We start from the raw sequence: 26,127 nt of genomic DNA, 5'->3' as shown, positions 1-26,127 counted from the left end.
ACACAAACTCACACATACTGGATACACTCAGTGGGTATAAAAGCCACTCTGTGGTGGGAATAAGGGGTGTGGGTGAGGAGGGGAGGGGGGCATCTTTAGAACAAGTGCCCCCCTCTCTGATCCACCCTCCATCCTTCTCCTCCACCTACCTGCCTTCTGGAAGACTCAACGCCTCCTTCTGCTGTAAGATCTTCCTCTTCTATTCCCAAAGCAGAGCTCTTTCAGGGGCCTTGGAGGCGGTTGAGGGCTTTCTAGCCTGCCTGCTTCTTTCTCCTCTCTTTTGCTACCTGTCCTTGTCACACCCCCTCACCAACCAAACTTATGAGTGCCAGTTTGCCACTGATTTTCATGCAGAAATACCACTTACCGCCCTCCGCCCCAGTTCATGGCTGATGCTGACATCTCACAGGTCGCTGGAATGCTGATTTCAGCTTCCATCCGGCTCCTGTGAGCTCAGTCTTTTTAAAGCAGTCCCTCTCAACATAGAAAGATATTTTCACCCCAGCCCTTCCTTCTCTTCTGTTAAAGAAGGTTCTAAGTGGGAAGAAAGCTGGCCAGGGAGCCAGGAGGCCAGGCTTCCAGCCCCAGCCCTGCTCTTGCCTTGCTGAGTGGCCTTGGACAAGTCACACACCAAGGGCCCCAGTGGCTTCTTATCAGGGAGGACTGAAGCAGCATCTCTGGGTTTTTCTTCATTCTGTTTCACTTGTGACCTGGTACCAACTTGTTTCCCATCCTACTCATGGCCCCAGTTCTCTCACCCTTTTACCGGATTAATTAGGTGGGCATCTCTGTGCTGCCTTCCATGGCATCACAGAGAGTCCTCTTTCTGCTCAGGTGGGCACCGCATAGTTCAGAGGCTCCCTGCCTTTCCCCGTCCCTGGCTCCTGGTATGAAATGAAATGTGAGGTCACTCCCCTGCTGGATTTTCCTCAGACCAGGGAACCTGGTCTAGAGAGTAAAGAGGACCCATATGTGGAGCTGGGACAGGGGAGGGAAGAGTCAGAATTCTGGAGAGATGGAGCCACGAAGGCATTTCACAGCATCAGGGATCCTGAGGGAACCTGAGACATCTCCCACTCAATTCAAGATGCTAGGTTGTCTGGAGTTCCCGTCGTGGCTCAGTGGTTAACAAATCCGACTGAGAACCATGAGGTTGCAGGTTCAATCCCTGGCCTTGCTCAGTGGGTTAAGGATCCGGCATTGCCGTGAGCTGTGGTGTAGGTTGCAGACGCAGCTCGGATCCCACGTTGCTGTGGCTCTGGCGTAGGCTGGCGGCTACAGCTCTGATTAGACTCCTAGCCTGGGAACCTCCATATGCCACGGGTGTGGCCCTAGAAAAGGCAAAAAGACAAAAAAAAAAAAAAGATGCTAGGTTGTCTGATTTGCCAAAGGCTAACCAGGTACCAACTTTGGTACCTGGACCAGGGATGTCTTGTCGCTAATAGTGTGTCACCACTGCCCTTTCCTAAGCCCATGGCCCACATTTAACACAAATTCTTCCCTATTGAACCTGAGCCTGACCTCAGAATACTTGAGGAAGCCACAGAGATGGCAAATAGGGCAAACCTAAGTTTGAATCCCTGTCTGAGACCCTGCTGTTTCTGATGTAGACCTGGTATCTTCAAATTCACTCTTCCAGGAGATGCCCACTCAGTCTGCACTCTGGGGTGGTAAGGGATTGGCACACAGGGGAGGGCCATCTGCCCCTTCCATTCTGGCCTCCAAAGTCCTAACTGGTCCTGGGTTCCTTATTTCTGACCAAAGGAGATGGGAAGACGTCCAGCCAGATTCCCAGCCCACCTGGATGTCTTATCCGCTCCCCCCGTTTAAGATCCGAGCTGCGGTTCTTTAGATGCTGTCCCTCTGCCAGGAGGAGAAGCGCCTCCCCTCACTGGCTCCCCTCACCCGCACTGCCCAGGTGCCTGATGCCTGGTGGTACCCAAGTCATGAATGTGCATAAAGCTCGCCTTCTGCTCCCTCACGTGGGAGCCGCCGCTGCACTAGCAGCTGTGGGGTTAAATTTGCATGAGCTTTGCATGTAACTGTGGCTGTATTTTTGGAAGGGAGAAGGGCAGGTTGGGATTGCTGGGGAATCATGTTCCTGAGGAGAACCGTCAATCAGCGCTGCTGAGACACAGGCTGCCCACCGCGCCGGAGGAAGGCGCCGCCAGCAGCTGAACTCCAGGACTTGCACACAAAAGGCTGCCGGGCAGAATGGCTTTTCATTCCTCCCCAGCCGTGGGAAGCAGAATTGCTTCCGATTGTTCACCCCATGGAATGACTCAGCCTGCCAGCGATTTCCCTTTCACTCTCTGCCTTTCCACCGAACCTGAGTGCACTTAATTGAGAGCTGCGTGGGCCCCTGCTCGCACCTCGGCACCCTCAGCCTCTCCGCTTGCCGCCCACGCTTCCCAGCCCCCTCCCTCCTCCATTCTCTCCTCTCTTCCATTCATCCATTCACTCAAAAAAAAAAAAAAAATATATATATATATATATATATATATATATATATATATATATATATATATATACTGAGCTTTGCACGTGGAGCCCTCCAGGCCTCCAGAGACTTGGGAGGTTAGCAGACCGGGCTGAGATGATTAACCAGCTCCCAGGTTCACCCCTGCCCTAGCCCTGGCCCCAGCCCTTGCCTGACCCTCATTTAAGCGGCAAGTGGCAGGAGAGGTCAAGGACAGGAATACACCAGCACTGGAATCCCAGATAAGGAAACGGAGTAGGGCAACTGTGCTGGGGGGAGGAGCAGAGTGTCAGGGGAGAGTCCTCTTGTAAGGGGAGTCAATTAATCCTGGGCACGCGCCCCATTTAGCCCCAGAGAGACCTCTGCTGGGGATCTGGCTGGGTGCCCACCCACCAGCCGGGTGCAGCCAGCCCCCCCTCCCCAGCCCCAGCTGGCAGATGCCACGGGACGGGACGGACCGCTCTCACATCTCTGTAAGCCCCAGCTGCCCTTCTGGAGGCTGAAAGGCAGGTCTGGCGGCTGCCAAGTCCCCAGCAACCCTAGCCCTGCCCCCACAGGGAGGGGGTGGGGGTGTCAGCCTTCCCCCAAAGACCTGCTCTTTTAACTTCAAGATATAGAAGGATCTAATTCCAGCATCTTTCCCCACTGCTTCATCATTTCAACCAGCGCTTTGGTTTGAATTCATCCATTGTGTACTGTTTTGACTGTGGTCAAGCATTTTCATAGATGCGATTTCATTTAATCCTGACAGTTGCTCTGTGAGGTGGCTATCAGCTGTGCTTAGCTAACACGTGAGGAAATAGAGATGCTGAAAGGTTAAACCTTCTGCCAGATGACAAAACAGATCCATCAATCTGTGATTCTCTGTCAAAGGCTTAATGCAATCACGCAGGTAGAGCACAGTCTACAGAAGGGGTCTGATGAAGGCATGTACCTGACGGTTCCCTCCCGTGGACCCAGAGCTGTGCAGGCAAAAGCACTGCCCTTGGGGCATTTGCTTGCAGGGGCAAACAGGTCACAGCGGATGGGGCAGAAATTGTCCCAGAGCATGGGAGGCAGAACCAGGATTAGAGCTCTGAGTCCCTTGACTTCCCGCCAAGGGTCCAACCATTGTAGGGCTCCCCACAAGGAATGGCAGGTGTGCTTACTCTACGGCTATTGGCACCACCCCATGGACCCGAGAAGCAGGAGGGAAGAATGTATAAAAAAGGATAGCCCCCAGAACCAGGTGACTTGACACCAGCATCTTCTGCCAGGGTGCCTGGAAGAGGGAGCGCAGTGTCTCCTTAGACTTGGGCTGCTATCACAAAGCCACGGACTGAGGAACATAAATAACACGTTCTCAGTTCTGGAGGCTGGGAAGTCCAAGGTCAGGCACTGGCAGATTTTGCCTCTGGTGAGACCTCTCTTCCTGGCTTGTAGATGGCTGTCATTTTACTGTGGCCTCACATTGTGGGGGTGGGGGTGGGAGTGAGGAGAGGAAGGGGCCAGGAGGGAAGGGATCAAAAACCTGGACCTCTCTGGTCCCATAAAGGCACTAATTCCGTCATGAAGACCCCACCCACAGGTTCATCTAAAACGAATTCCCTCCTAACACCATCACATTGGTGATGCATTTTAGGAGGACACAAACATTCAGTCCATAGACAGACGATAGAGTGAGAATCTTTATCTCAGTTCCTTTTTTTGGGTGGGGGGGTCTTTTTTTATCTTTTTAAGGCCACACCTGCGACATATGGAGGTTCCCAGGGTAGGGGTCAAATTGGAGCTATAGCCGCCAGCCTACACCACAGCCACAGCAACGCTGCGTCCTCAACCCACTAAGTGAAGCCAGGGATCGAACCCGTGTCCTCATGGATGCTAGGCAGTTTGTTAACTGCCGAGCCATGACGGGACCTCCTTTACCTCAGTTCTATATGAGAGAAAAAATTAAAAACCTCCACGCGCTGGAGGCAGAGAGCTGGCTCTAATCCAGCAAGCTCCCGCCAGTTCATCTTCTATCTTAAACTGGTGCTGCCTTTTAACTCCTTTTAAGTCTCTGTCTTGTCTCTCAACCATCCCACCGAAAACAGGGATTCTGCCTTATGTGTCTTTGTCTTGGACTTTGAACAGGACTGGAAGGTCAAGGAGAGGGTCAGTTTCCTTCTTCCCAAGGTGACCCACTGACTCAAATGAAGTGCAAGAGATGCAAGTTTGGGTTGAAAACAGATTGGGATTCTGGTTTCGTAGAGTTGGCTTCTGACCTACATGTGTGGGATCCCAGTTGAAGTCATACGTCCTCCCTTCCAAGAACTTGGCCAGTAATGCTTGTGCTCTCTGTGAGCTGATTTTATTTAAACAAACAAACAAACAAACATGTATTGAGCTCCTATTGTGTTCTTGGCCCTATGCTCAATACCACGTGAGATAGAAGGAAGCTTCAGCCCCATCCTGGCCTTCAAGGAGGTTTAAAGATCATTGGAGAGGTAAGCCTTCACTCTTGAAAAACTCAATAATAAGACAAGAGCTGACTGCAGGCTGTGCCGGCTGAGTGCCAAGTGAGCTGAGTAGCAACTGCTGGCCCAGAGGAGGGGCTTCCTGTAGTTGGCTGGGTTTCCTGCAGTAGAAAGACAAGAGCCAGGCCTGGAAGAGGGTCGTTTTCTTCCTTTAAAAGGAAGCTGATGTTCCACGACCACATTCGCGTTCATTGGCTCTGCTAAAGTGCGCGCACGGGATGAGTAACAGTGAGTGTGAAGTGCTCAGAGTTCCCCAGATGGAATTGAACATGAGAACACAAAGGTGTGGTCCCCATGGCCAAGTGTAGAAGGTGACTTGGGCGGGCAATGCAGGCAGAGCTTCCAGCCTGACCCAGCAGCCACCAGCCATTCCTGGAGGCTGGCCAGCTCTCCCACCATGGCTGGGGCCCACACAGAGCCCCCCCAGCAGCTTCCTCTGCCTTCTCAGGCATGGAACCCAGGGGCTGATCATACTAGAATGGAGCAGTGCTGCCTGTCCACAGGATGGAGTCCCATTACACACACACACACACACACACACACACACGCCCACACCCTCCTTATACACGTGACCCACATAGATCTGGGAACTGGTCTCCCCCACCCCCAAATCTGGCAAATGGATTCCAGTTGGCCCTGTGCTGTTGGTAGGATGGAAGGGATACTAGTTTCAGACCTAGAAGTAGTGATGTGACCTGGGCAAGGCCCTTCCCTGCTCTGGGCCTCCATGTCCCCTCTGTGCAGTGAAGGAGTCGGGGTAAAGGACCTGAGGTCCCTCGTGGCTCCAGTTATGGGATTTGACCATGAAGGATGGTGCCTTCAGTTCCAGGCTGCCTCATGGCAGGGAGGTCCTCCACCATGTGAAGCTGGACAACCTCTTTGTTGGGCGGAAGCTCCTCCAGCCCTCGGGTTACAGATTCCTCCCACCCGCCTCTGCTGCTCCTCAGGCGGCACCTCCTTGTCAATAACAGCAGCATGCCCCTCCCCCAGCTAGGGTAACTCATGACAGGTGATCTGGGAATCCTTTTTCTGCTCTTGCTGTCCTCCTCTGATGTATTGGCCAATAAGGGTCTCAGATGCCGCCTCTCCCTGCGGGGGTTTCAATTCGTGGGGAGGGAGCTTTAAAAACTAGGCATCTTCCAAGATACAAAGAAAATAAATCTTAGAAGACTTCCCACACATGTGAAGAAGTAATTCTTTATAGGAGGGTTCTTGCAACAAAATGGGAACATCTGAGTAGACGGAAGAAAATGTGAGGATCACTGCAAAGAATGTACACGGGTGGACCCTGAATGTAAAATATTGAATAAAGCAATCGAGCTTGCAGAGTGGTACACACAAGTGGATACCATTTCTATAAGGTAGAAATCAAACCAGTACGTATTCCTAGATGTTAAAAATATATTCAGCCAGGGAGTTCCTGTCGTGGCGCAGTGGAAACGAATCCAACTAGGAACCATGAGGTGGCGGGTTCGATCCCTAGCCTTGTTCAGTGGGTAAAGGATCTGGTGTTGCTGTGAGCTGTGGTGTAGGTCACAAACTCAGTTCAGCTCCTGCATTGCTGTGGCTGTGGTGTAGGCCAGCAGCTACAGCTGCAATTGGACCCCTAGCCTGGGAACCTCCATATGCCATGGGTGCGGCCCTGAAAAGACAAAAATTTAAAAAAAAAAATATATATATATATATATATATATATATACTCATCCAGGAGTTCCCATTGTGGCTCAGCAGGTTAAGAACCTGATACAGTGTCCTTGAGGACACAGGTTCAGTCCCTGGCCCTGATCAGTGGGTTAAGGATCCAGCATTGCCGCAAGCTGCAGTGTACGTCACAGGTGTGGCTCGGATCTGGTGTTGCCATGACCGTGGCATAGGCCAACAGCTGCAGCTCCGATTCAGTCCCTAGCCTGAGTACTTCCTTATGCCACAAGTATAGCCATAAAAAGAAAAAAAAAATGTTCAACCATAAACAAACATACCCACAAAATTCACAATAGGGATTACCCCAGGAGAGGGAGAGATGGGGTAGGGAAAGGGGGTTTCCACTTTGAGATGTTTTATTTCTGAAACAATTGTCAATTCTGTACAAGTTACTTAATTGATTTTTTAAAAATTTTTTTAAATTTTTATTTCCCCAATACATTTTTTCCACTGTACAGCAAGACGACCCAGTTACACATACATGTATACATTCTTTTTTCTCCCATTATCATGCTCCACCATAAGTGACTAGACATAGTTCTTAGTGCTCCACAGCAGAATCTCCTTGCTAATCCATTCCAAAGGCAATAGTTTGAATCTTTAATTGATTTTTTTTTTTTTTGGTAGTATTGCAGTATTTTCAAAGTCGATTAAAACAAGAATTAAATAGGAGAAAGCTCTAATAGTGGTCCATCAGGAACGGGGGTGAGCTTTGGGGAGAACCGCAGCCTTGTTCACTCTAGGGTTTGCACCTGCCCCCTGGGGGCCAGCCTTTCACCTTGGGACTCTTTTTTTTTTTTTTTTTTTTAGGGCTGCACCCACGCCATATGGAGGTTCCCAGGCTAGGGGTCACATCAGAACTACAGCTGCTGGCCTACACCACAGCCACAGCAATGCCAGATCTGAGCCTCATCTGCGATCTACACCGGATCCTTAACCCCACCTTGGTCACTGGCCAGTGGAAAGACCAGGGCCACCTCATGGTTCCTAGTCGGATTCGTTTCCGCTGCACCAAGACGGGAACAACAGAACTCCCTTTGAAGTTGGCCCAAGTCTGTCCAAGCCTTGGGAATTAGGGCTGCGGGACCCCAAAGACTGAGTGTTGGGGGCGGGAACTGCACTGAGGTGACACACAATTTCTTTAGCTTCCCTTCCTTCCCAGTCCCTGGAGGAAGCAGGGAGTCATTAGTGAAGTCAGTAATCTAAGGCCAAGTTATTTGTTCCTCCCGAAACCCCGAAGCTCACACTGTGGCCACAACTGCTTCTCCCCCTGGTGTGGACGGGAAGGGGGAGCAATAGTATTTCTCACCTTCCAGACAGACAGACCCCCTTTTCAACACCATGCCTCTATCTCCATATTCCAGAAAAGGACATCAGAGGAATGTGCCACCCTGGCGTGAGCCCCGGTTTCCTTGGGGAGGGAGGGTGCAGAGTGTATGGGGGGGTGGCAGCTGCAGTGGGAGTCTCAGCAGCTCCTGGCCTTGGGAGTTCCCAGAATCCCCTGGTCCTTGCCTGTCCTGGGGCAGCAGACACTCTGGGGGTGGGGGGGGGGTGGTCGCATGGGGGAGGGGAGGCTGGCGCTGGTTCTGGGGTAAATGTCCCGAATTCCCAGGGGATCCAATTCTGAGAAGCGTAGGTCAGGAGGTCCTTTTCCGGCCTTTTTGGCCATTTCTTCTCTTTTCCTCTCTTAAGACCTAAACTCTAATTCTCGTTGGATTTCTTCTGGAAAACCAGTGGGAGTCCAAGCAGGTGACGCTGACCTGCTCGGCGTGAGGGCCTGTGGCTCCTTTGCCTTTTCCTCTCTGCATCTTCTTGCCTCTTCCTTTCTGCTTCTTGCGTCTCCAAGATCTGTGTGGTTGCTCGCCACCACCCTGAGCATGTACTCCTAGCCAGTGGGGATTTGTTTCCTCGGGAGAAAAATGTGCCCTGCCCCTTGTCCTTTTCTGAGGATAGAGACAGCAAGTCTGGTGGCGTGGGGGTGTGGTGGGGGGATCTAGCGTTTGGGAACTAGGGTGGATCACAGCCAAGTTTTCTGTGATGCTCTCTCCAAGTTGAAAACCGAACAAGTCTAGACACTTGAAGGTAATTAGTTTAGCCTCAAGTGGATCTGGCGATAATCTCAAACTTCAAAGCACCTCTGTGTGTTCAGACCTGGGGGATGGAGAGCAGGAGACCGGGGCTAAGGGACAGGAATGCGCTCGGGATCAGAGCCGGCGTGCCTCACCCACTCCTCGACTTTGCTGCTCTGCATCCTTTGTCTTTTTGCCCTCAGTCCCCCAGGGCCCAGCACTGCCTGTGCGTCACACACCATCCTGGCTGCTGCTGAGGTCACTGGTGGAAACTTACCTGGACCTAAAGCCTTGTCATCTTCCCCAAAGGGAACTGAAGCTACCGCCGGAGGCCACGAGCTTGATTCCCCCTCCAGGCTTTCTCTCTGCCAACTGACCTGGCTTCCGGGACAGGATCCCTGACATCTCTGAGCCTCAGCTACAGCCCCCAGCAATGTGCTTTCACGTGGAGATCATGAAATTTGGATCTGGGTTCAAACCCCACCTTGGTCACTGGCCAGTGGAAAGACCAGGGCCACGTCATCTGACCACTCTGAGTTTTTGCCTGATTTTCTTCATTTTTTTTTTCTTCTTCTAGAAACTCTAGAGACAAAAACTTAAGCACACCATAAACACTTTTTTTTTTTTGTCTTTTTAAGGCCATACCTGCAGCACACGAAAGTTCCCAGGCTAGGGGTCCAATCAGAACTGCAACTGCTAGCCTACACCACAGCCACAGCAACACCAGATGCGAGCCATGTCTGCCACCCGCACCAGAGCTCACGTCCATGCTGGATCCTCAACCCACTTAGCGAGGCCAGGCATCGAACCCCAGTCCTCATGGATACTAGTTGGGTTCATTACCACTGAGCCATGATGGGAACTCCCATAAACCTATTTTAAAATGAAAGTATTATAGGAGTTCTCTGGTGGCTTAGTAGTTAAGGATTTGATGTAGTCACTGCTGTGGCTCGGGTTCAGTCCCTGGCCCAGGAATTTCCGCAGGCTATGAGTATGGCCAAATAAATAAATAAATAAATAGTGCAGTTCTATATTAAAAAAAAAAAAGATTATTATAGGTTAAAGGAAGTGTTACAAAGAAAATAAATAGGTTGGCCTAACAGAGAGGAACGGGGGAGATGGATTTCTACAAGGGCAACTGAGTTGAAAACTAAAGGATGAGAAAGGGAAATCTGTGATGAGGAGGGCCTAAGGGAAGAGGCTGGTCGCTGGCAGAGGCAGCAGCAGGGGCGGAAGCTCCTCGCTGGGAGAAGGCTTGGTGTGTTCAGCCAACAGGGAGAAAAGAGAGTGGCTGTCATTGTGGGGAGCAGCCTGGGGCAGTGGGCAAAACCAGGGCCTGCCGGGGCCTGCAGGACTCATGAGGAGTCTGCTCTGCTCTCAGCACAATGGAAAGCTTCAAAGGTTTTCCCCGGGGAGCCTGGCGACTGTGACCCTCCAGATGCTTAGGATGAACAGATTGAGCAAAGACATATTTGCAGGTGGTCTCAAGATAGGGGTGCAGCAGGAGAGCTGCAAGCAGATTCATTTTACATGCCTGCCCCATATCATCGTCCTGCTGCAGCTGCCCTATGCTTCTTGAAGCCACCTGAGTCCCATCCTTCTCTTGATCACACACACAGCTGGACAGCACCTGTCCTGGGCCAAGCATTGCCCTTGACTTCTGTGAGTTTGCTTCATCCTCGTATGGGTCTTGTGGAATCGTGATTATTTCCATTTTGTAAACCAAGAAACCTCAGGTTAATTTTCCTTCCTTCCTTTCTTTTCTTTTTTTTTTTTTTTTTTTTTTACTTTTTAGAGCTGCACCTGTGGCATATGGAGGTTCCCAGGCTAGGGGTTGAAGCACAGCTACAGCTGCTGTCCTGCACCACAGCCATAGCAACGCAGGATCCGAGCCACATCCTCGACCTACATCACAGCTCATGGCAATGCCGGATCCCCAACCCACCGAGCGAGGCCAGGGATTGAACCCGCAACCTCATGGCCACCAGTTGGGTTCGTTAACCACTGAGCCATGACGGGAACTCCAGAACTAATTCTTAAAAATGAGGAATTCCCATTGTATTTCAGTGGGTTAAGAACTCAACAAGTATCCACAAGGATGCAGGTTCGATCCCTGGCCTTGCTCAATGGATTAAGGATCCGGCATTGCCTCGATCTGTGGGGTAGGTCACAGATGGGGCTCAGATCCAGTGCTGCTGTGACTGTGGCGTAGGCCGGCAGCTGCAGTTCCAATTCCACCCCTAGCCTGGGAACCACTGTATGCTTTGGGTATGGCTGTGAAAATAAAAAATAATGAAAACTGAAATACAGCCATTGAAGGTAGCCTAAGGACAATAAATGCTGGGGAGAACAATGATAACAATATAAATCATAGATACCAGTGAATATACCTCTCACTTGGTGAATGCCTTCTGTCAATAAATGTGCCGGACATCTCAGCTTCTGGTGGTATCCTATAAACCGTTCAACGTGACCCTATGAGGTGGGCATCCTTGATTTTTCCCTCATTTTAAGAGGCCATCAATTCAATAAAAGCTTTTCGCAGAAAAACATACGTGATGCTTACACCATAACGTTTTGTTGTGTTGCGCTTTTGTGTTTGGAATGTACATGTATTTTTTTCATACCACAACCACTTTATTCTTCAGGATGACAATGCAAGTTTGAACCTGAGCCTTCACATTCAGAGTGTGAGGAGTCCTCTGGCTCCCTCAGCCATGCCCACACACCCTCATCACCCACGTGGGGTGCCTTTCACCCCTTTAGGATTGACAGGATAATTTAGAGCAGAATAAAGAATGAGGGTTCCTTCAGCATTTCCTACTTTAGTCTTTCCCTCCCTTCATTGGATCATCTATCTCTCGATGGACTAAGAAATAATCCTTCTCAATGCATGACAACCACCCAGCCTCTCCTACCTCTGGAAGTCACGTGACCTATGCTCTGATTCGCCTGCCTCCGCCAGAGTGCCCGCATTGCTGTCCGGTGCTTTCCTCAGTCTGGTGATTGTCAAGGTCATTGTTACTGTTTTCAGCATGGATTAGAAGATGCATTCCTATTACTCGAAAAAAAGAGAAACTTTTAAAATGTGTCTTGGAATTAGTCTGAAACTGAAGCTTAGAGATGTGAGAATTTACCGCCTACCTCATGGCCAGCAGGGAGCATAACTGGGAATCCAAACCCAGTCTCTCATGTACTTCTTCATATTCGATATTACCATTTCTCTTCTCTTGCTCTCTTACACCCTCTGCATCAGGCCTTTCTTCCCTCCACCCCAGCAAAACCTCTCATGTCAAGGTCACTGGTGCCTCCACACGGCCACATCCATTGACTGACTCTCAGTCGCCATCTTGCTTCAGCAGCACTTGGCACCATCCTCATCCTTGTCTTTCCTGGGTCTCCTGCATCGCTGTCGAGCCTTCTCAGGGGCTCTTCCTCATTCCTCCTCACCTTCCTGACCTCCATGATCCAGTCCTCACATTTTGCTTGTCTGTATGCCTTTGCTTTTTCATCGAGTCTCAGAGCTAGCTTCTCGGCAACAACTTGCACATGGAAATCGGCAGCTCCCACCGCTCCACACCCATCCTACTGCCTACTCGACATCACTCCTCGGATGTCTGAGAGGCTTTGCAAACCTAACGTCTTCAACTCCTATTTTCCACCCCCACTTCATCCCAAACTGGCTCCTTTTGTGGTCTTTTGCATCTCAATAAACGCCAACTTCTTCTAGTTGCTGGGATAAAAACACCGAAGTCATCCTGGACGCCTCACTTTCACTGCCTGCCTCCCATCTTTTAACAATCCTATCAGCCCGACCTTAAATTTACATCTAAAACTGAATCCATAGCCACCACCCTGGCCTGGCTGTGCTGGTCACTCGCCAGCCATAACTGACCCACCACATCCAGCCGTGACCTTCAACGACCTCTTCTCCACCAAGCAGCCCAGGGAACCCTCCACAGCCTAAGTCATATCCGGTTGTTTAAAAGCCATCTGAAGGCTTCGATCAGATGAAAATCCAAAGCGGTTATGGCTGCCGAGTTTCTCTGTTGCCTGGCACCTGCCAGCTTTCCGAGGTCTACAGCCCCTGTGCACCCCCCCCCCCCATTACTAACTACTCTCCAGCCAGATTGGTCTCCTTGCTGGTCTCAAAAGCCCAGCACACTCCACACAAGGGCTTTGCTTCTGAGCTGCTTCTCTCTCCCTCTAGAGCTCCATGTGGCTTGCTCCATCATTTTCTTGAGGTATCTTCAAACAATACCCAACAGAGGCCTCTCTCGTCCTCCCTACAGAAAATAACCACCTCCCTTGGAGTTCCCACCGTGGCTCAGTGGGTTAAGGATCTGGCCTTGCCTCAAGCTGCAAAAGAGTTTGCAGATGCAGCTCAGAACCGGCGCCTGCAGCTGCAGCTCTGATTCAGCCCCTAGCACAATGTGCTGCAGGTGTGGCCCTAAAAAGAAGAAGAAAAATAATAACCACTTCTCAGAATTCCATCTGACTCACTCTATTTCCTCCCGCAGCACATAGGTCGCTGGGGGTTGGACCCACTGATCTGTTTGTGGCCTGTCCCCACTATCTAAACTGTTACTGCTCCGGTCACTCCTGCATCCCAGTGCTGAGGACAGAGCCATTCCCCAAGTAGGCTTTTGGTGGATAGTTGCTGAATTAGCAGACAAAGGAAGAATGAGTGGACAGCCCAGAAACAGACACAGGGCCAAGTTTCTGCCAAGAGACACATATTTCTCTGCTGCTCAAATCTAGTGGTCAGAATCCCTCCTCTGAAAGTCACTGGCGGGGACAGAGCAGTGACCCGTCCCAGGCTGACCTTGCCTTGTGTCTCCTTCCAGATCTCGGCTCCCTGGGGCTCTGCGAGGCTTCTGCTATGACCGCAGTCTCTTCAAAGAGCCAGCACTGCCCCTTGCTGCCACAGCCACGCCAGGTCCCTGCTCTGCCCCGCCTGTCCTCAGCCCCGTGTCACCATGGGCAGCGTCAGCAGCCTCATCTCCGGCCACGGCTTCCATAGCAAGCACTGCCGGGCCTCCCAATACAAGCTGCGGAAATCCTCGCACCTGAAGAAACTCAATCGGTACTCAGACGGGCTGCTGAGATTTGGCTTCTCTCAGGACTCAGGCCATGGCAAGTCCAGCTCCAAAATGGGCAAGAGTGAAGATTTCTTCTACATCAAGGTCAGCCAGAAGGCCCGGGGCTCCCACCGTCCCGATTACACCGCACTGTCCAGTGGGGACCTAGGAGGCCAGGCTGGGGTTGACTTCGGCCCGTCCACCCCACCCAAGCTCATGCCCTTCTCCAATCAGCTGGAAATGGTAAGCGGGGACTCCAGGGTGGGTGGGGAAGGCAGGAGAGAGCCCTGAAGCGGCGGGGACAGGGGGCAGGGAGTGGCCATGGAGGGCTAAAAGAGGCTGAGTGGCTCGGTGAGGGCAGGAGTGCTCAGACAGGCCATCGAGCAAAGGTTAGACAAGGGAAAGGCGCAGTGGTCAGTCCCCTGATGCAGAAGTCTGGGGTGACCCCTGAGCAAAGAGCAATGGGAAAGTGAAAGACTTTTTGACCTCTGCCAGGGTGTAACTTTGGGTTGCAAAGGCAGGACCAATAGCAGCAATTTCAAGCTCGTAGGAAGGAGAAGGGTCTCAGTTACTGTCTGGAAGAGCAGGTGGAGAGCCCACTTGGAGAGAGCTAGTGGCTTCTCTTGCTAGTGGACTCGTGGAGGGGGGTTTTCCCTCCTTTGTTGCTCTGGTGGGCAGCAACTCCTGCTCAAGCCAGCCCCAAAGCATCTCTGCTGGATAAGGCTGTTTGCTATCATCATCATCCATTAGGGATGAGGGTAAGGGGTCCTACATGCTCAGAAATCCAGGGAGTTCCCATGGTGGCTCAGTGGGTTAAGAACCTGACTAGTAGCCACGAGGATTCGGGTTCGATCCCTGGTCTCACTCAGTGGGTTAAGGATTCAGTGTTGTGACAAGCTGCAGTGTAGGTCACAGATGCAGCTCAGATCCTGAGTTTCTGCGGCTATGATGTAGGCTGGCAGCTGCAGCTCTGATTCGACCCCTGGCCTGGGAACTTCCCTACACTGTGGGTGCAGCCCCCACCCCCCCCAAAAAAGGAAATTTAGCCCTCGTGCCAGCTCACTTCTCTCATGGTTCCTGCCAGTGGACACTGAAAACACTGTTTGCATTCAGCGCCCTGGCTCCACCTGGGGGAATGGATCTATAGCTTTGACATGCTAGGGGTGGCCCCTTAGGTTCACATACAGCTTTGAGTTTTTCAAAATAAAGGGCTTATAAACTATGAAGTCATCTAACAGTGAAAATGACAACTTTAGGGAAAGGACTGTTACTTCAAGAGATTCGCCCCAACTCTTGGGGGAGATCACAGCCAGTGTCCCTGCTCCTGGCCTGTGGGAAGGGGCAGTGAAGCTGTACCAGGGGTGGGCTTCTCCGGGTACACCACGTCCAGTATCCATACCTGCACCACACGAAGCCCAAAGCCAGAGACCTGGCGTGGAGCGGGGGGTCTCAGCCAATGAAACTTAAAAAGCAATTTGTCATCTCAGGAGGATGGGACTAGCTGATGACAGGTTGGCAGTTCACAAAACAAAGTGCCTTGTGATCCTTAAGGTTGTTGCTAGGCGTAGAGGAATTTCTCCTTCTTGAGAGAGAGTCACCCCCTGTGGCTCCCGACTGGGAAGGCGCCACGTGCCACCTGCTGGCACATATACTTGGCTGGGGGTGCATCGGGGGGAGACACAGGGTTGATCTGGCTGTTTTCCTCCCCAGGGCTCCGAGAAGGGTGCCGTGAGACCCACAGCCTTCAAGCCGGTGCTGCCCCGGTCAGGCGCCCTCCTCCACTCATCCCCCGAGAGCGCCAGCCACCAGCTGCACCCCGCGCCTCCAGACAAGCCCAAGGAGCAGGAGCTGAAGCCCAGCCTGTGCTCTGGGGCGCTGTCTGACTCCGGCCGGAATTCCATGTCCAGCTTGCCCACACACAGCACCAGCAGCAGCTACCAGCTGGACCCGCTGGTCACACCCGTGGGGCCGGCCAGCCGTTTTGGGGGCTCAGCCCATAATATCACCCAGGGCGTCATCCTCCAGGACAGCAACATGATGAGCCTGAAGGCCTTGTCTTTCTCCGACGGGGGGAGCAAGCTGGGCCACCCCAGCAAGGCAGACAAGGGCTCAGTGCGTTCCCCCATCTCCACAGACCAGTGCACCATCCAGGAGCTGGAGCAGAAGCTGCTGGAGAGGGAGGGCGAACTCCACAAATTACACCGCAGCTTCGAGGAGAAAGAGCTGGCCACCAGCCAGGCCTACGAGGAGCGGCCGCGGCGCTGCAAGGACGAGCTGGAGGGGCTGGAGCCCAAGAGCAAGTTGAAGGCGGCGGCGCAGAAGAGCCAGCGTGCACAGCAGGTGCTGCACCTCCAGGTGCTCCAGCTGCAGCAGGAGAAGCGGCAGCTGCGGCAGGAGCTCGAGAGCCTCATGAAGGAGCAGGACCTGCTGGAGACCAAGCTCAGGTCTTACGAGAAGGAGAAGACCAGCTTCGCTCCAGCGCTGGAGGAGACGCAGTGGGAGGTGAGGCAGCGGGCATGGGCCCAGGGCGGTGGTCAGGGGTTCAGTGCCAGCGCCTCCCTTCTGCAGGTCTCCTGGGGCTCGAGGCAATGGTGGGAACACAAATTGCACAGGGAAACTGAGCTAACCTGCCGGCTTTGTAACCACAGGGCCCTCAAACTCAGGGAAGACCATGGAGGCAGAAAGAGGCCCATTTCCTAAAAACAAGAAATGGGACATACAAAGTCTTTTGTGTCCAGAAGCCCCGCAGGGCTCTGCATGGTCACAGCTTCCTGACCTAAAGGAGCAGCTCCAGGTTAAACCATGCTGGGGATGCTTAGTCTGGGCTTCCCCCTTTCCTCACCCTCGGCAGGGCCTCGTGGCCAGAATTGAATTTACTAATAAGGGAGTCTTTGTCTGAGAAACTGGAATGAGAGAAACGAGTTCCAGCCGGGCTGTCTGAGGGCAGATGCACTGCATCTTCCCCCAGAGGCTCTGCAGGACCACAAGCCACCCTGAGGTCACGCTGGTCCCAGAGCCCACGAGATGAGAGCTCATAGGATTCCTCTGGGACTTTTGAGGGAAGGGACTCCGCCCACCGGTAGGAGTGGCTGCAGCTGGGCAGGTCTCAGGGACAGAATTAGCTGCGCCTCACACAAGTGTGTGTGAGGTTTCTATTGGGTGGGCTGGGATGGAAACGGAGGCTAGGAAGCAAGGGGCTCCCTTACACTTGCACCCACTCACTCAGGCACACCTGGAGATGGGGGCACATGGGCTGGGCCTGGCCTGGCTGGAGAGCCTAACCCCCTAACCCCCACATCCCACTCCCTTTTCTCACCTGAGATGCCTTGGGAGGTGGTGCAGGGAACTGGAAGGCTCATGGCTTTCACCCCAGAGTCTCCTACCTGGGAAGGGCTGAGGAGCCATCGTATCTGGGGAGACCAATGCCACCCAGATGGGGATGACAAACCCTCAGCCTCCCTGCCATCTCTTTGCACTGAGCTGCCTGTACTTATCCTGGAGTGACAGGTGTTACCGGGCATGGAAGAAAAGGAGTCTTTCTGTGGAAGTGATGGATGGAGGCACCAGACAGGTGGCAAGGGAGAGTCACTTTCTGTTTGCCGGGTTTCCCAGCGAGAAAAGGGCCTTAGCTGTGGGACCAGTGCCTTTCCTCTTTCCCATCAGTGTTGGCACCGCAGACCCTACCCCAGCCATCGTTTCTCAGCCAGGCGTCGGGGACACTTCAGGCCGTCTCAGAGACATAGGCCAGTGCTGGCATTGTACATCCGTCCTCATTTGTCTAATCCAGACCTTCACAGCAAGGTCAATTGCTCTGACCTTGTTCCCAGATTGTCCTGTCAGGCTCTGTAGTAAAACCAGAAATAAAATAAAATAAAATCAAAATATTCACAATAACACAGGAATATATTGCAAACAAATTTATAATAATGATAATAATAATAATGCATAGAATGTTTATTAATTGCAGGCTGTCGGTTCAGTCATCAAATCTTTACAACAACCCTATGAAGTAGATACTATTACGAATCATCCATTTACAGTTAAGAGCATGAGACAGAGAGAGCAGTTTTAATAGCAAAGCACTCATTAGATGACTTTCCAAGGTCACCACTAACTGGTATCAGAGCCAGGAACTGATCCTAAAGGTTAGGCCCCGGAGTTCACAGCTTTAATCACTTCACCCTTTCGCTAATGGATCCAGGATCAGCCGGGTCACCCCGGTTGAGCCAGAATTCAAAGCCAGGCCCAGGCCTCAGCCGTGGCTCTGCTGGTCCTTTCATGAAACAAGTACAGGCTCAGCCTCGAGAAGGCAGACTTGGTCCCAACCAAGCATCATGGGTGGGGCCGCGCCTCCTTCATAGGTGGTTCATGAGAGCAAGAGGTGGTTTCCTCGGTGAGGGGAAAAGTGAAGCAATGTTAAGATGGCTTCCGGAGTTCCTATGGTGGCTCAGCGGTAATGAACCCGACTAGTATCCATGAGGATGTGGGTTCGATCCCTGGTCTCACTCAGTGGGTTAAGGATCTGGCGTTCCCATGAGCTGTGGTGTGGGTTGCAGAGGCAGCTCAAATGTGGCGTTGCTGTAGCTGTGGTGTAGGCCAGTGGTTGTAACTCCCATTTGACCCCTAGCCTGGGAGCTTCTAGGTGTGGCCCTAAAAAAACAAACAAAGAAGCAAACAAGAATCCATCCTGTGGAGGCCCAGGCCCTGGCCTTCATTTTTGCCAGTTTTCCCACAGGCCAACAGAAAATGCTCTGTGACATAGCCAGCCAGATTGGCCTTGGTCTTCTTTTGAGCTACCCATGACCCCCAGTGGCCAAGACCCCAGGGACACGTGGATCTGAGTCAGTGCCCTTGGTTTTGTTTGCTGCTCTCGGTGGACTTTTGATAGGAAATAGGAGCAGAAATGGTGGAGGAGTGGGTGGGGGAGAACATTGGAGCTGTCGTTTGGCGGATGACCAGTCAGGCTCTGTCTCCCAGCTAGGTTGGCCACTGGGATGCAGCCATGATTGTGTGAATATAGTTTTCACTCCAGGAGGGAGGAGAAGTGAACAGGGTGTGCAGGGGTGAGGCCAGAGGGTGTGGGATAAATACGGCTGATGGAAATCTGGCAGAAGCCGACATGGACGTCATGGATGGAGTTCCCTTGTGATGCAGCAGGCTTTGTAGCGGCTCAGTCTGCTGCTGTGTGTGGTGACAATCCTCAACCAGAAGGCACAGCTGGCCCTGGAACTTCCGCATGTCTTGGGTGTGGCCAAAAAGCCGGGGGACATCACTGATATGAATGTGGATGAGGGAGCTACCAGCCACAGACAGATTAAGCCACCGGTCCTTGGAAGTTCCTGTTGTGACTTAGCAGGTTAAGAACCCAACATAGTGTTCATGAGGATTCGGGTTTGATCCCTGGCCTCGATCAGTGGGTTAAGGATCCGGCGTTGCCATAAGTTGCAGCGCAGGTTGCAGATGTGGCTTGGATCTGGTGTTGCCATGGCTGTGGCATTGGTCAGCAGCTGCGGCTCCAGCTCCAATTCGACCCCGAGCCTGGGAACTTCCATATGCCGCAGGTACGGCTGTAAAAATAAAATAAATAACTAAATAAATATAAACAAACCACTGGTCCTTGATTTGCACATAGCTATGGGTTTGGGTTGGGGACTGGTTGAGGTTTGTTTTTTTTTTTGTCTTTTGTCTTTTTGTTGTTGTTGTTGCTATTTCTTGGGCCGCTCCTGCGGCATATGGAGGTTCCCAGGCTAGGGGTTGAATCGGAGCTGTAGTCACCGGCCTACGCCAGAGCCACAGCAACGCGGGATCTGAGCCGCGTCTGCAACCTACACCACAGCTCACGGCAACGCCGGATCGTTAACCCACTGAGCAAGGGCAGGGACTGAACCCCCAACCTCATGGTTCCTAGTCGGATTCGTTAATCACTGCGCCACGACGGGAACTCCAGCTTGGTTCTTTTAAATTGTCCCCTCTCGCCACCACCCCGCCCCCCTACCCCACACATAGACTCACTGCTTGGCACTCTCTCTTGTCCCCGCCCCGCCCTGCGGCAGGTGTGCCAGAAGTCCGGGGAGATCTCTCTCCTGAAGCAGCAGCTGAAGGAGTCCCAGACCGAAATCAACGCCAAGGCCAGTGAGATCCTCAACCTGAAGGCTCAGCTGAAGGACACGCGGGGCCGGCTGGAGGGCCTGGAGCTGAAGACGCAGGATCTGGAGAGCGCGCTGCGCACGAAGGGCCTGGAGCTGGAGGTCTGCGAGAACGAGCTGCAGCGCAAGAAGAACGAGGCGGAGCTCCTGCGAGAAAAGGTGAACCTGCTGGAGCAGGAGCTCCTGGAGCTGCGAGCCCAGGCCGCCCTGCAGCGGAGCCGGGACGCGGCCGCCCTGGGGCCCGCCTCCGCCGAGGATGTGCCGGCCCTGCAGCGGGAGCTGGAGCGGCTGAGGGCCGAGCTCAAGGAGGAGCGGCAGGGCCACGACCAGATGTCCTCGGGCTTCCAGCACGAGCGGCTGGTGTGGAAAGAAGAGAAGGAGAAGGTGATCCAGTACCAGAAGCAGCTGCAGCAGAGCTACCTGGCCATGTACCAGCGGAACCAGCGTCTGGAGAAGGCGCTGCAGCAGCTGGCCCGCGGGGACGGTGCGGGGGAGCACTTGGAGATTGACCTTGAGGGGGCCGACATTCCCTACGAGGACATCATCGCCACCGAGATCTGAAGGGGCTCCCGGGAGAAAGCCGGGGACCTGGCATTGGGAGGCTGAGGGGGTGCTGAGCCGGTCTATGGGGGCTTCCCTCGCCATCTCCCCTGCTCAGGCCTCTGGAAGAAGCACAAACCTCCTGGCTTGGGGAGGGGAAGGGAGAAGAGGGGAGGGGCCGGAGGGGCGGGGCTGCTCCAGGGCCTCGCCCCGCCTTTCCCGTGTCCCAGCGCTTCGCGTCCCTGCGGCCCACCAGACCTCTAGCTTTGCTAAGAGATAAATCCTGGGATCTCCATCATCTCGTTAAGGGCTCCTTAAACCTTGACCTCTGTTCAAAATACCCTCTCCCAGGGAGGGTGGAGATTACCGTGAAGGCCGGCAGCGGCTTCCCCAGGACGGAAGCTCCCCTCCATCTCTCTTCCCACAACCTCTCCCCCCGCCCCCACCCTCCACGAATTGGGATGCCTTGCGAAGAGGATGCAGTCACTTGGGACCAGAAGCTTTGGAATCTGACCGGGTCCTAACCCGAGCTCTTTCCTCCCGTCCCCCAGCCGCTGAGGGGCAGGGTTTGGAGTGGGGTGTGAAGAACCTGGTTTAGCCACATCAGAGCTTCCTGACCCTGGCAGGTCACAGAAAGGAGGGCTGAGCGGAGGCAGCCCAGGAGTGTCTAGACTCAGCCAGACCGGAGGGGGTCTGTGGGAGAAGCTGGGTGGTAACGGCCAGACCGAGATAGGCAACCTCTGGATGGCTAGTGGCTTGACCCCCTTGACTGCTCTTCCAAAAGCCATCGGTCCCAGTCCCTGGGGTGGATGCTGGGAGGGAAAGATGGAGGGTCTGGCTTCCAGCTGTCCCCAGGGGAGCCTCCAGATCTTTCTTCATAACCCCCAGGGGTGCAGGTTTCCCCACCTGGTTCAAGTTGACCAGCAGCTCTTCTGAGCTGTTCTTTCCCAAGAACCAAGGCTTGGCTTAGATCCAGAATAACCTGCGTCCACTGAGATGGTGCCGGGCGGGCGGGCACCCTGCTCCATCCAGCTGCCCATTGTTTCCCTTCTCACTTCCAGGGCCAAGGGCAGACAGAGGCTTTAGGGGTCAGCGAGGGTCCGCAGAGTGCCAGGGGCTGAGAAGAGTAAGAGGCACCCACACAGCCTCCGAACAGCCCCAGGGCCACCAGCTGGGCCCTCCAACTGCAAGTCCATGTGATCCTTGTTGTTAAGGACCCAGGGCCTGCAGGGGGCTGGGCTTCTCTTCTGAGGATGTGCCAAGGTGGAGAGGAGAGATAAGGTAGCTTCTCAGCCTCTTGGTTCAGGGAATTTTCTTTTCGTCTTCTTCCTTCTTTTTTCTTTCCTGTCTTTTCAGAGGCAAGCCAGATCTTGCAGGCAGCCAGGCTGTTCCGTGTTCTATTTTTGCCTCTAGCCGCAGCTGCTGTTCTTAGGACAGCCAGCCCTTGCTGGATTCCTGGGCCTCATGCCTGTGGGCCCAGAGGGGTTCACGGAGGTAGGAGAGATGAGGATGGCAGCAATTCCAGACCAGTGCCCCCAGTTCTGTCCCTGACTGCTGGCCCTTCCAGGCCCCGGGAGCTACTTCTCCTGTCCCCTGTTCCTCCAGGGCCACCACATTCTTTCCCCGAGTCTGGGCTGAGAGCAAAGCCACCACCTCCTCTGCTGTTGGCACTGCCTTCAGTCCTGCATTAAGCCGCACCTGTCCTGCCTTTATGTGACAGAGGAGCTTTTCTGGAATTTCAAGCCATTGCTCTTAGGCTCGATTTAAACCTGGAATCAAGAGGCCAAGAGCCCCCTCCAGGCCTGGAGGCCAGTCCCCTCTGCTGGGCACGTGCAAACCCCCAAGTCCAAGAGGTCTCATTCCTGGTACCACAGCCTCTGGTCCCTCCATCTCCACCAGGCTGTGCCTTGTTCGAGTCCTTCCTCCCAGTGAGACCGCCCCCAAGGAATAAAGAAAGGGGCTGCTGCCACCTCCCCAGGCTGGAGACCCCTCTGCCCAAAGAGCAGCCCAAAGCTCATTGCTCTGCCCTCAAGACCACGCCTGCCAAGAGGTAGGTGCTAAGCCCAGGAGAGGATGCTCAGGGGCAGAGGGGCACCATCGCATCCCTGCCTCAGGCCAACCGTGGATGCCCTCCCCGGGCTGCTGCCAGCTCAAGGCCCCAGGGCGGCCCACAGTGGCACTCATTGCACCAGAGTACAAGTGTCCTGTAACAGAGCGACCTCACCATCATACGGTTTTTCTTCCCTTACCTGCATAAAAACCTCCCTGCTGTTCCTGGACTTTGCCCAATCCAGAAGGAGGCTCTGAGCAGCAGAGGCTCAGCGGGGACCGGGGAAGTCGGCCACGAGGGCCTCAGAGCAGGCGGTCTGGCCCCAGGCCAGCGGGAGCTCACCGCCCCTCCCTCTGAGCACGGCTGCTGGCGAGCCTGCTCCTTGCAGGGTCAAAGCAACACTTTGGCTCCCTGGAGATGAAGAAATGCTCCCCTGTCTGCAGAGACAGCATCCAGTACCACCTCGCCAAGAGAGGACTCTGCCACTGGGCCCTGGAATGACCAGACTCTCACGAGGCGCCTGCCCTGGGTTTCTCCTCCAGCCGCTGTATCCCCAGTAACTCCTGCCTGACACACTCAGCCCCCGTGGACACTGAGCTCCGTGGGAACTGGGGAGCTTCCCACCCCTGAAAGCACCTGCTGAGCTTCAGCATCTGGCTGTGGAAGGAAGCTGTGCCCCTGTGCGCATAGATGCTGTGACCCCGTCACCGCTCCCGTGGTCCCCCTCATGCTGCCTCTGGGGACAGAGCGGGAACCCCGGCCCCTGGCTGGCTGTGGATGGACTGGCCTTTGGAAGAATGTGTACAGAGTTGTTTTTCTCTTGGTTATGTTTTGTTGTTTGGTTTGCTCTGCTTTTGACAGCTTTGATTTATTTTTGATGCCCTCTTTTGGCCATGTAAACTATTTCTGGTAATTTTATGTTTTTATTTATGAATAAAGAATGCCATTTCTCACGCCCTCCCAAGCAACCCTCTTTCCCCTGGCTGTGGCTTGGCAGCTCCCCAGCGCCTCTGCACTTGGAGCAAGAGAAGTGATTGCCTTCCCACCAGCGAAAGACACAGGGACAGCCTGGATGAGGGAGGGAATTATTGGCTTGTAGGAAAGCAGGGGCCTTGGCCTCAGATAGACCCCCCCAGCTGGTCCCTGCCCATCATTCACCCTGTGACCTTATCTGTGAAGGAGCCCAAAGTGCATGGCCCTCTGCAAAGGCAGAAGGTCCCCCTCCCAAAGTGACCTGTCCCCAACCCCCCCAAACTCCGGCCCCTCTGCCTCACTTCTCCAGCTGCTCACCTCACCAGCCCACTTCGTGGCCTATTGTATATGGTCTCTGGCAGGAGACCAGAGTGGCCGTTGTTGCCACCACCCGGGGCCTCCCAGCTGGGAAGGTACAGTCACCACAGGGGCCATTTGTCCAGACTTCTTGGTGCCAGCCTTCCTCATTCACCCCAACAAGCGTTCCCTACCGCTCTGGGCTCAGATCTGAGGCTCAAAGGGGTTTTCTGCTCGGGTTGCAGGACAGGAGGGACATGTAAAGAGGGAATTAAAAATGTGAGGCACAGAGTTCTCATCGTTGTGGATCAGCAGTGATGAATCCGACATAGTGTCCATGAGGATGCAGGGGTTTTTTGTTTGTTTGGTTTTGGTTTTTTTGGGGGGTTGTTTTTTTTTTAATTTGCTTTTAAGGGCCGCACCCGCAGCCTATGGAGGTTCCCAGGCTAGGGGTTGAATTGGAGCTGTAGCCACTGGCCTACACCACAGCCACAGCAATGCCAGATCGAGTTGCATCTGCCACCTACACCACAGCTCACGGCAACACTGGATCCTTAACCCACTGATCGAGGCCAGAGATCGAACCTGCAACTTCATGGTTCCTAGTTGGATTCGTTTCTGCTGGGTCACAACGGAAACTCCAAGGATGAAGCTTTGATCCCTGGCCTTGCTCGGCGGGTTAAGGATCTGGCATTGCCCTGAGCTGTGGCCTAGGTTGCAGATGCAGCTCAGATCTCACGTTGCTGTGGCTGTGCTGTAGGCCATTGGCTACAGCTCCAATTCGACCCCTAGCCTGGGAACCTCCATATGCCGCAGGTGTGGCCCTAAAAAGGGGGAAAAAAAGAAGCCCCTCAAGTCTGCTGGGGAGACCCCATGGAGCAGGGGGTGTCCTGCTGTCCCACCAAGTCTCCAGCTAAGCAAGGATCCAGCCAACCCCCTTGGAACCGAGGTTTGCTCCGCTCATTCTGCCCTTCCAGAATCTTGACCATGAGCACATTAAATGGCAGTGGGTTGAGTTTTTTTGTTTGCTTGTTTTTTCCTTTTGACAGCTGCACCTGCAGCATATGGAGGTTCCCAGGCTAAGGGTCAAATCAGAGCTGCAGCTGCCGGCCTACACGACAGCTACCAGCATCGCCAGATCTGAGCTGCCTCTGCAACCTTGGCCACAGCTTGCAGCAATACCAGATCCATAACCCAGTGAACAAGGCCAGGGATCAAACCCGCATCCTCATGGACACTAAGTCAGGGTCTTAACCCACTGAGCCACAATGGGAACTCCTAAATGGCAGTGGTTTTAAGCCACTTAATAAATCCAGGGTGAGTTTTATGTGGCATAGCGAAAAACCCAAAAGCCCTGCAGCAACCCCTACACTTTCCGCCCCAGTGAGCCTCAAGTCCAGGGGTACTAGAAAAGCGGGGTGCCTGGAAACGGGTGGGGCCTTGGGAAGACTGCTCCAGCAGCAGGAGGGGCAGTAAAGTGGGGGGCAAAGGCTTTCCCCACCCTACCCACTCTGAAGGGCTGTGAGGCCTCTATCCTTCCTTGAGTGCCCCAAACCTGCTTTTTATTTTGGAAAAAAATATAACAAAAAGCTGTGTATATGCATATATATATATGTATACATACATAGTTTTGCAGGGTGTCTCATGAAGACACAGATGGACTGCACGCTATGCCCATCAGGAGGGGGACAGCCCAGAGCTGGTCCCCAGGACCCTCGCAACAGGTGCTTTCCAAGTTGTATGAGGAAGGTCATGCTCCCCAGATTCCTCCCCAGCCCGGACTCCTCAAGGCCTGAAATACCCGCCCTGCCTTTACTCATTTGCCCATGCACAGATTTGTTCACATTCTGACCAAGGCCCTGCTATATGCCGAGCCTGTACTAGAATCAGTACAGAGGTGAACCAGTCAAGGCTCTTTCTCCTGATGGAACTTACATGCTGAACTAGACAAACAAATCCGACAGTTTTCCATTTTGAGAAGTCGGAGGAAGTAAACAGGATGGTGTAGCTGGCGGGCCACGGGCTGGGCGGTGTCTGGAAGTCGGGGGATTGGGTTCAGGGAAGGAAGTTCAGAGAACCAAACTGCCGTCTTATTTCCACATCTGGGGAGACCATGCCTGTCATTGTCCTTGCCTAAATGGGACTCCTGGAAGTTCCTGTTGTGACTCAGTGGTAATGAGCCTGACTAGTATCCACGAAGACACAGGTTGAATCCTTGGCCTCGCTCAGTGTGTTAGGAATCTGGTGTTGTGGCGTCCCCATCATGGCACAATGGAAACAAATCCGACTAGGAACTA

At 53.4% G+C, this 26,127-nt stretch overlaps 1 protein-coding gene and 1 long non-coding RNA gene across 2 annotated transcripts in view; one reads left to right on the top strand and one right to left on the bottom strand.

Annotated features, from left to right (window-relative positions):
- LZTS1 (leucine zipper tumor suppressor 1) overlaps nt 1-23,510 on the top strand; it is a 59,910-nt gene extending 36,400 nt beyond the window's left edge. Inside the window, exons 2-4 of the mRNA XM_047760961.1 lie at nt 13,592-14,068; nt 15,536-16,327; nt 19,879-23,510. Coding sequence (XP_047616917.1) covers nt 13,724-14,068; nt 15,536-16,327; nt 19,879-20,532 — 1,791 coding nt within the window. The 5' untranslated portion in view covers nt 13,592-13,723 and the 3' untranslated portion in view covers nt 20,533-23,510. The remainder of the gene's footprint in view (nt 1-13,591; nt 14,069-15,535; nt 16,328-19,878) is intronic.
- LOC125116058 (uncharacterized) lies at nt 16,247-19,949 on the bottom strand. Its single transcript, XR_007132243.1, has 3 exons — nt 19,838-19,949; nt 17,142-17,668; nt 16,247-16,521 (listed from the first exon to the last, which is right to left on the bottom strand). It is a non-coding gene; the product is annotated as an uncharacterized LOC125116058 (long non-coding RNA).
- Nucleotides 23,511-26,127: the final 2,617 nt, after the last annotated feature.

This window comes from Phacochoerus africanus, chromosome 15 (assembly GCF_016906955.1).
Source record: "Phacochoerus africanus isolate WHEZ1 chromosome 15, ROS_Pafr_v1, whole genome shotgun sequence".
Classification (NCBI taxonomy): Eukaryota; Metazoa; Chordata; class Mammalia; order Artiodactyla; family Suidae; genus Phacochoerus; species Phacochoerus africanus.
Note: the sequence above shows the minus strand (reverse complement) of the source record. Positions and strands in the feature narration are given on the sequence as shown.